General features: G+C 29.6%; 1 protein-coding gene across 1 annotated transcript in view; it reads left to right on the top strand.

Moving 5' to 3' along the window:
* Nucleotides 1–543: 543 nt before the first annotated feature.
* Nucleotides 544–10,221, top strand: part of tgm1l5 (transglutaminase 1 like 5) — a 26,946-nt gene continuing 17,268 nt past the window's right edge. Inside the window, exons 1-4 of the mRNA XM_068216812.2 lie at nt 544–1,033; nt 2,491–2,669; nt 4,958–4,980; nt 8,145–8,336. Of these exons, the coding sequence (XP_068072913.2) occupies nt 2,668–2,669; nt 4,958–4,980; nt 8,145–8,336 (217 nt within the window). The 5' untranslated portion in view covers nt 544–1,033; nt 2,491–2,667. The remainder of the gene's footprint in view (nt 1,034–2,490; nt 2,670–4,957; nt 4,981–8,144; nt 8,337–10,221) is intronic.

Here is a 10,221-nt window from a genome sequence, read left to right as displayed (position 1 = left end):
GTAACCTGGCTCAAATATAGACAACCCCATGGGTTAATGTTTGTAATTCAATTCAAATTACACCTTTTAAACAAATTTTTGAAATGTGTGATTATAAAACCAATATTGTTTAACGTTTACAGTCGTTTTGAGTGAACTAATCGACAGGTTCAGCATTTATAAATGGAGTGTGTTAGTACTGTCAAGTTGTCTAGATTTACTTTTATTACAATAAAAGAATTTAGAAAAAGTTCGTGGCCTTATATGTTTAACTATGTTATTGTTAATCAAGACTAAATATAACTGTTAGTTGTAAGTTAGTAGGCTATGTAATACAGCATTTTACTGCACCACATAAAGTATTTTGATGTAGTTTATATTATACTAACTGAACTTACTAGTATATATATATAAATATATATATATATATATATATATATATATATATATATATATATATATATATATATATATATATATATATATATATATATATATATACACATAGAAATGGAGAACAGGTTTGATGACCAATAATCTGTGAAAATTATTTAGATATCTTAAGGCACTTCATATTTAGACCATCAGATGACGGTGATGTGCAAAAATAGGCCTACATTTCTCTGCGTGCTATTATTCCAAAACCAAAAAGCTATATTTTCCAACATCAGTGTTTAAATAAAACAAAGTGTTTTATTATTGTAACACTGTGTTAATTCGTGTTATTAGGTTTGGTTTGTAACTTTAAACAGCCGTTAAAAAACGTTACCTCAGCACTGCAACCTGCTGACTGAAAAAAACTGAACTGCATTGATATGACTTAAAACGGAATAAAACTGTACGTTTCAAACATATATTAATCTGAAACTTGATTCAAAAGTTACCCTGAGACTACTCTTTTTAATGTTGTTGATTATTTTGGTTTGTAAGTAATTTAAACAGCCATTAGAAACGTACTTACTTCTCCTCAGCACCACGACTTGGAAAAAAAAATGCGCGCGCACGAGAATGGATGAACGAGCGCGTCTCTTAAAGGGACACCGTAACATTATTGGTAAGGCCCAGCAAAAAATGAATAAAACTGTACATTTCAAACATTAATTAATCTCTGCTTTGTCTAAAAGTAGCTTTAAATACATTTGCAGGACATTTTCACGTTTCACGGAGTAGACAATTTTTGTTTTGCATAACTTCTGTCAATAAAATTACTGTTATGTCATCAGAAGAAGTCATTAGCACATGATTAATAGATGTGTAAATACAGGAAATGTGGTGATCCAGTGCTTCATTATGGCGCTAGTGCTATTGTTTTTTTTTCTTTCTTTTTTTTCCGCACAGAACTGAATCATTCAGTGAGGCGTTTGCTGCACATTCTTGTCTTGACTACTTGTTCCTATTCAGATTAATAGCCAGACATTAAGACTAGTGGAATGGCATTGAATATGTGTGATACAGCTTAACAAACATTCCTGATGCTTTACTAGCATTTATAATAGCTTGCACTTGCACTTAAAACAAACACAAATATTAAATGACTGACAAAGCACAACAATATTTACATGTGTTTTTGTTTTTCAGGGTCATTCAAACAGAATTGTGTAAAGGTATAAAGATGATCATTTATAAGGAAATTCGTGTAAGCTTGTATATCTTTCAACATATCTAAATTAACAATCACTTCGTAATGGAGTTTTAAAAAAGAAAACACACAATATAAAATAAACCAATAAAACTGTCCAACAAATATAATGTTGCCTAAAAATATGCGTTTCACTGAAGATGCTTTTATTTTAGTGCAATGTGTTTGAGGATCAGTATAGTTAATGGTTTTGTCATTTTAAATAAACATGTGCTGTTCTTTATTATAGAAATCCTTGTTGACAGCTTATCAAAAAGTTAATTTCTTGATTATTTTTAACCTCTTTGAAACAATTTACTGTTCTGGGTTTTTTTTTATTATTATTTAACGTAGACATAACAGAAGACAGTTTTAAGCAAATGAAATACATCAAAATCACAGGAAAAAAGACAAAAAGCCTTGAATTTGAAAATAAAAGGTCTGTATAAACAAATATAACTGACAACAGTAGTAATAATGATACCAATAATAATGGCAAATCAACAATCTATAGAAAATAAGACGATGGAAGCAAAATAGCTACAAGAATAAAACTCACTGCAACTTAATATAAAATAAACGTTGAATAAATAATGAATAAAAAAAAGTTTAAATGATAGCATTGTAAATATATAGCATGACAAAGAAACTATTTAATTTCTGGTAATCTCTAGTTAAAGAGGCAGTTCAAAAGTGCAGGTGTAATTATTATTATTTTATTCACTAATGCCTCTCATTACTCCTCCTTTCATATCTGTACAACAAACAAGTGAGTCCCACCTTACTTCAAATGACAAGTCAACAAAGATTCCTCTCGTGCCGTATTTAAATATGCTATAAAATTATCTTGTGAGACTCATTTTAAACACGAAACCTCTTTTGTCATGATACAGTAAATTCTTCACACTCTTTAGCTGTGACTTGTGGATGGGGTGGAGATGAAGATGTGAATAAATACGCCATGCAAACAACTGAGTTGCCTACAGACTGAAGTTTAAGTTGAGTGCACTTTCTCTACTGAAGAACAGGATCATATATTGTTCAAATACATATAGACAGGAACTGCAAATATGTAAGTTATTTTTTGTTTATTTATTTATTGACTGACTGATTGACTGATTGATTGATTGATTGATTGATTGATTGATTGATTGATTGATTGATTGAATTGAACTCGGAGAAGATTTTGAACACTGTTTTTTTTTTTTTTACTCTTGTATGTTGATAAAAGATGTCTAAATAGACTAATGGAGTTCTAATACACGTAAAAATGTTATGTAAAAAATAAATCCGTAAAATTTACGGTAAAAAAAAGGGGCAGCTGTGATTGCGGTACAAACCGTAAAAGTAGTATCTTATTTTTACAGTAAACTACCATACTTTATTAATTTATTGAGGTAATATGTCTTTGTTTTGCATTACAAACATCTACACATCTTTTGTTACACAGACATGTTAATACATATGCAGGTGTTGATGAGAAAGTAACATAATGAATCAATACTCATCACAAACAACTTTTCCCACAAGTAGAGATGTGTATCAGTGTATAGGTGCTCAGTTATGGACTAATAGATGTATGATAGATGTCTAATAGACATCTAATAGACTAATGAATGTTTTATAGACGTCTAATATACGTCTAATAGACATCTTATAGACTAATGCAGGGGTGTCAAACTCAATTCCTGGAGGGCCGAAGCCCTGCACAGTTTAGTTCCAACCCTGCTCCAACACACTTACCTGTAGGTTTCAAACAAGCCTGAAGGACTCAATTAGTTTGATCAGGTGTGTTTAATTAGGGTTGGAACTAAACTGTGCAGAGCTGCGGCCCTTTTTATAACTGAGTTTGACACCTGTGGACTAATGGATGTTTTATAGGCGTTTTATATACGTCTAATAGACATCTAATAGATGTTTTATAGACGTCTAATATTCGTCTAATAGACATCTAATAGACTAATGAATGTCTAATAGACATCTAATAGACTAATGGATGTTTTATACACGTTTTATATACGTCTAATAGGCATCTAATAGACTAATAGATGTTTTATAGACATCTAATATACGTCTAATAGAGATCTAATAGACTAATGAATGTCTAAAAGACGTCATATAGACTAATGGATGTCTAATAGACATCTAATAGACTAATAGTGTCTAACAGAAGTCTAATAGACTAATGGATGTCTAATAGACATCTTATAGACTAATGGATTTCTTATAGACGTCCGATACAGATATCTGATCTAAAACAATTGAGGCTAAAAATGAGGACCATTGTTGGGCATCTATTAAATATTTACTGACAGATCAAATTTATGACTATGTTTAGATGTTTATTAGAGGTCTTTTAAACAATAAAAGTCTTTCTGGGGAGCAACTTTAATTTTTCATAATAAACTATTTGTTGATATTAAAATGTTATATTCATAAATGTACATTTTTCTAAATTCTTCCAATATCAGTAGCGTTTAAAGGAGAATTTGTGATATATTAGAAGAAATTTTAAGAGTTGAAAAGTCAAAAAGCAAGATATTTATATTCTTTATTGGAGGATTTTTTTTGTTGAGAACTTTAACCCCCCTATTACGTATCTCTTTTTATTTATCATTTATTTTATTTTAAATTAGTTCATTTATTTAATTATATATTTTGTATTTAGTTTATTATTAATGTAAATGTAAAGATTGTGAATGTAAATTGATTATCTCAGTTTTTTGTGCAATTTTATTTTAAAAATGTCATTATTTTTAAGCTATGAACGCCTTTCTGTTATTTTGTCGAGCATACATGAAAAAAAAAAGTTCTTGTGTATATGTGATATATGTGACCCTGGACCACAAAATTGTCTTTTTTTTATTATAGAGGTTTTTACATAATCTGAAAGCTGAATAAATTAGCTTTTTCATTAATTCTTTGTTATGATATGACAACATTTGGCCAAGAAACAACTAATTAAATATCTAGAAACTGAGGGTTCAAAGAAATATAAATACTGCGAAAAGCTACTTTAAAGTTGGCTAAATTAAGGTCTTACCAATATGGCAGGAAATGTACAAAATATCTTCATTGAATATGATTTTAATTTCTATTTATACAGTAATTTTTGCCTTAATTAAAAAAAATCTATAATTATGACCCATACAATGTATTTTTTTTTTTAAGTTTTTTTCCAAAAATAATGGCATGCAACATAAACATAGGCTACATCTAATGTTGCCTCATTATACATAAGGTTTTGTGGCCCAGGGTCACGTTTGTCTGCAATTAATTTGGGTTGAAAATCAATTAAAACTTTATTTTGTAACTACATAACAATAAAATGTGTATCTTTTCTCTCTTTCTTTCTTTTAGGGGTACGACTGTAGAAGCAAGTGGTAAGACTAAAACATCTTAATACTAAAGTGTCTAATAATAAATAAAAGGTCTGATTGTCTTTATGTTGCATTGATATAGATTGTATAGTTTTGTTGTGAAATGTAGACTGTAACGTTTTGTATAATATTGTTACTGCTGTCATAAACAACAAAATCTTCCACTTCCAACATTATTTACAGTATGTCCTCTGATTTTAAAACTGTCCTTTAGACTGAACTAATCCTGCTGTTTGTTCACTCTCAGAAATACTCTCAGGTATAAGAGCTGTCACTTAGGTAATACCTTTTCAAAAGGTATACATTTGTAAGGGTCCTTATTAATGCCTTAAGAGTACATAATAGCATCTAAACAAATAAAAATAATTGTAAAAATATTTACAATAATAAAAATAATAATAATAATAATTTACAATAATTGTTTAAATATTTACAATTAATACACCTTAATAAACTTAAAAAACAATGGTGTGCTTGGTTTTAACATAACTTTATTCTTTCATGAGTTATTTATACAAGCCCCCTCACATATACTAATGTGCCAAAACAGATCGTTAATATCACCAACCATTCCCATTTTATTAAGGCGTATCCATATAAATGGCCCACCCTGAATACACCCTGAATTGAGGTAACAATATGAATCCTTCAAGTTCAAATATGTACCTTTTAAAAAGATCCCACTCAAGGGACAGCTTTCGTACCTTTTTTCTGGGAGTGTATGGATGGTAGGTTTTTGATTGACAAAATTTATTTTATATAAATGCATGATTAGAAAAAAGAAGGTGCTCAGTGTCATTCACACAGCTACTAAACAACAGTATGGTAATATGCATAAAATTAAAGTTATGAAATAAACATTGTTTATCAACAGTAGATGTAACATTATTCTCTAATGTACATAAACGATAGGGAAACAACTAAAAAGATCCATAGCATAGACATCTAATAGACTTTAATAGACTAATGGATGGTTTATAGATGTCTTATATACGTCTAATAGACATATAATAGACTAATGGATGTTTTATAGACGTCTTATATACGTCTAGTAGACATCTAAAAGACTAATGGATGTTTTATAGACGTCTAATATACGTCTAATAGACATCTAATAGACTAATGGATGTTTAATAGACTAATGGATGACTAATAGACGTCTAATAGACTAATGGATGTCTCATACATCTTAATAAACTTTACAAGAAAAAACAATGGTGTTCTTGGTTTTAATGTAACTTTATTCTTTTAGGAGTTATTTACAAGCCCCCTCACATATACTAATGTGCCAAAACAGATCGTTAATATCACCAACCATTCCCATTTTATTAAGGCATATCCATATAAATGGCCCACCCTGAATACAATTGAGGTAACAATATGAACCCTTTAAGTTCAAATATGTACCCTTTAAAAAGGTACCACTCAAGGGACAGCTTTCGTACCTTTTTTCTGGGAGTGTATGGATGGTAGGTTTTTGATTGACAAAATTTATTTCATATAAATGCATGATTAGAAAAAAGAAGGTGCTCAGTGTCATTCACACAGCTACTAAACAACAGTATGGTAATATGCATAAAATTAAAGTTATGAAATAAACATTGCTTATCAACAGTAGATGTAACATTATTCTCTAATGTACATAAACGATAGGGAAACAACTAAAAAGATCCATAGTATAGACATCTAATAGACTAATGGATGGTTTATAGATGTCTTATATACGTCTTAAAGACATCTAATAGACTAATGGATGTTTTATAGACGTCTAATATGCGTCTAATACACATCTTATAGACTAATGGATATTTTATAGATGTCTAGTATTTGTCTAATAGACATCTAATAGACTAGTGGATGTTTTATAGACGTCTAATATACGTCTAATAGACATCTAAGACTAATGGATGTTTTATAGACGTCTTATATACGTCTAGTAGACATCTAAAAGACTAATTGATGTTTTATAGACGTCTTATATACGTCTAGTAAACGTCTAAAAGACTAATGGATGTTTTATAGACGTCTTATATACGTCTAACAGACATCTAATAGACTAATGAATGTTTTATACATGTCTTATATACGTCTAGTAGACATCTAAAAGACTAATGGATGTTTTATAGACATCTAATATACGTCTAATAGACATCTAATAGACTAATGGATGTTTTATAGACGTCTTATATACGTCTAGTAGACATCTAAAAGATTAATGGATGTTTTATAGACATCTAATATATGTCTAATAGACATCTAATAGACTAATGGATGTCTAATAGACGTCTAAAAGACTAATGGATGTCTAATAGACGTCTAATAGACTAATGGATGTCTAATAGACGTCTAATAGACTAATGGATGTCTAATAGATGTCTAATAGACTAATGGATGTCTAATACACCTTAATAAACTTATAGGGAATTTCACAAGAAAAAGCAATGGTGTGCTTGGTTTTAACGTAACTTTATTCTTTTATGAGTTATTTACAAGCCCCCTCACATATACTAATGGGCCAAAACAGATCGTTAATATCACCAAACATTCCCATTTTATTAAGGTGTATCCATATAAATGGCCCACCCTGTATACATATGAGGTAACAATATGAACCCTTTAAGTTCAAATGTATAGCTTTCAAAAAGGTACCACTCAAGGCACAACTTTCGTACCTTTTTTTCTGGGAGTGTATGGAAGGTATGTTTTCGATTGACAAAATTTATTTCATAAATGCATATTTAGAAAAAAAAGATTGAGCTCAGACCACAGCTATAAGGTTTTCTCAAGACCACAAAGCTTCTGAAAAGGGATAGTTTCCCCCAAAATTTAAATTATGTCTTCATTTACCCACCCATCATATCTTGTCTCAAATTTGTTTACATTTTTTCTTCTGTTCAACACAAAAGAAGATATTTTGATAAATGTTGAAAACCTGTAACCATCAACTTCTGTAGTGTTTGTTTTCCTACTATGGAAGTAAGTGGTTACAGGTCTTTAGCTTTGCCACAATATCTGCGTTTTGTTCAGCCAAATAAAGACACTTGAGAGTGAGCAAAAGCTCATTTTTGGGTAAACTATCTCTTTAAGACCTAAACGGCCTTCAGAAATGTCCATTCGTAATCAATGGTAATAAAAGATGAACCTTGTGTTTGTGCCTGCTGTTTTAGATGCGGTACTTCAGGTACGTTCTGTTGATCTCATAAAGACCAGGAAAGGACAGAATCGACAGGAGCATCACACAGACGCCTTCTTTAGCAATCATCTAATCATCCGCAGAGGACAGTGTTTCCAGATGACTATTGAACTGTCAAGACCTTTAATTCCAAACAAAGACCAACTATACCTGGAGCTCAGACTCGGTCAGTCATGGCTTTACTATATACAGTTGTAGTCAAAATTATTAGCCCTGCTGTGATTTTCCCCTCCAAATATTTCCCAAGTGGTTTAACAAAGCAAGGACATTTTAATAAATATTTTTTTATTAAAGTTTATGTACTTCTTATGTACTTTACAACTTCTCTTATTTGTTTTAGTTTCTCTTTAGTTAGTTCTAAGCTCAATATTATTAGCCCCCTTTGGAATTTTTTCTCGATTGTCTACAGTAAAACAATGACTTGCCTTTCAATGTCATTTTAAGCTGAGAACAAGTACAGTATCTGTCAAAATAAGTTGTAAAATATTATGTACTGTCATCATGGGAAAGACAAAATAAATTAGCTATTCTAAATTAGTAATTAAAAATATTATGTTTTAATATGTGGTGAAAAAATAATTCTCTCCGGCAAACAACACTCGGGAAATATTTTTATAAGAATTAAAAATTCACAGAAGTAGTTTTCCTTTTGACTTCAGTATATAATTTATTTATTTATCATACTGTATAAAATTATTGGTCATATATTTGAACAAATATCCCCTGATGAGAAATAAAAATAAAACCATCCAGTTCAAATGCTTTAGAAATAGCTATAATGGAAAAATATTGTTTTAATGAAAAGTAAATTGCTTTAATCAGGCTTTGCTGGTAAATTTCTGCCTTACAGTATAAAATGTAGTAAAATGTGCAGGTTTGACTGTAAAATTTGATAGTTTGTAATAGCTTTTGTAAGATATTCTAAACTATAAGAATGTTCTGTGATGGTTTCTGTTTTTATTCCACTAGGAAGCACAACTTGTTATTGTAATCATTGAAAATTTGTTGAGTATTTAAATATTGATTTCTATTTCTATATTGAGTATGTCTAAATACATGACAATATATTCAAATGACGTATTTTATTTAACAAGTTACAGTGCAGACATGAAAATATATGTTACAAATATGTCAACACAATCTTTATGAATACTAAAAATGGCATATTTAATCGAAGTCCAAATTATTTTCCCTCTATAGAAATTTTTATTATACAGTTGAAGTCGTAATTATTAGCCACATGAAATACTAGCCCCGTTTATTTTTTCCAAAGAGAAGATTTTTCCAACACATTTCTAAAAATAATAGTTTTAATAACACATCTATTATAACTGATTTATTTTATCTTTGCCATGATGACAGTAAATAATATTTGACTAGATATTTTTCAAAACACTTCTATACAGCCTAAAGTGACATTTAAAGGCTTAACTAGGTTAATTAGATCAATTAGAGTAATTAGTTAATGTATAATGATGGTTTGTTCTGTAGACAGTTGAAAATATATACAGCTTAAAGGGGCTCATAGTATTGACCTTAAAATGTTTTTAAAAAAATTAAGAACTGCTTTTATTCTAGCTGAAATAAAATAAATAAGTCTTTCTCCAGAAGAAAAAATATTATCAGACATACTGTGAAAATTTTCTTGCTCTGTTAAACATAATATTTCTTTCTGATAATTTATTTTTATTTATTTTAGTCTGGCTGAAATAAAAGCAGTTTTTCTTTTTATTAATTTTTTTAAGATAATAAAATTACTATCTCTCTCTATATTATTTCGATTTTCTCCCGAACAAACCACTGTGTGCAAATAATGAATCTAGTTGAGTCTTTAAATTGCACTTTACGCTAACCACTTGTAAAATAACTTGAAAAATAAGTAGCAAAATATTCTGTACAGTCATTATGGCAAATATAAAAGCAATCAGTTATTAGAAATTTGTTATTAAAACTATAATGTTTAAAGTTGTGTTGAAAACAATTCTCAAGAGACAGAACAAGAAAGATAAGGGAAATGTTTTCAAAGGAATAAAAATTTCACAAGAGAGCTA

This window comes from Danio rerio, chromosome 23 (genome assembly GCF_049306965.1).
Source record: "Danio rerio strain Tuebingen ecotype United States chromosome 23, GRCz12tu, whole genome shotgun sequence".
NCBI lineage: Eukaryota > Metazoa > Chordata > Actinopteri > Cypriniformes > Danionidae > Danio > Danio rerio.
Note: the sequence above shows the minus strand (reverse complement) of the source record. Positions and strands in the feature narration are given on the sequence as shown.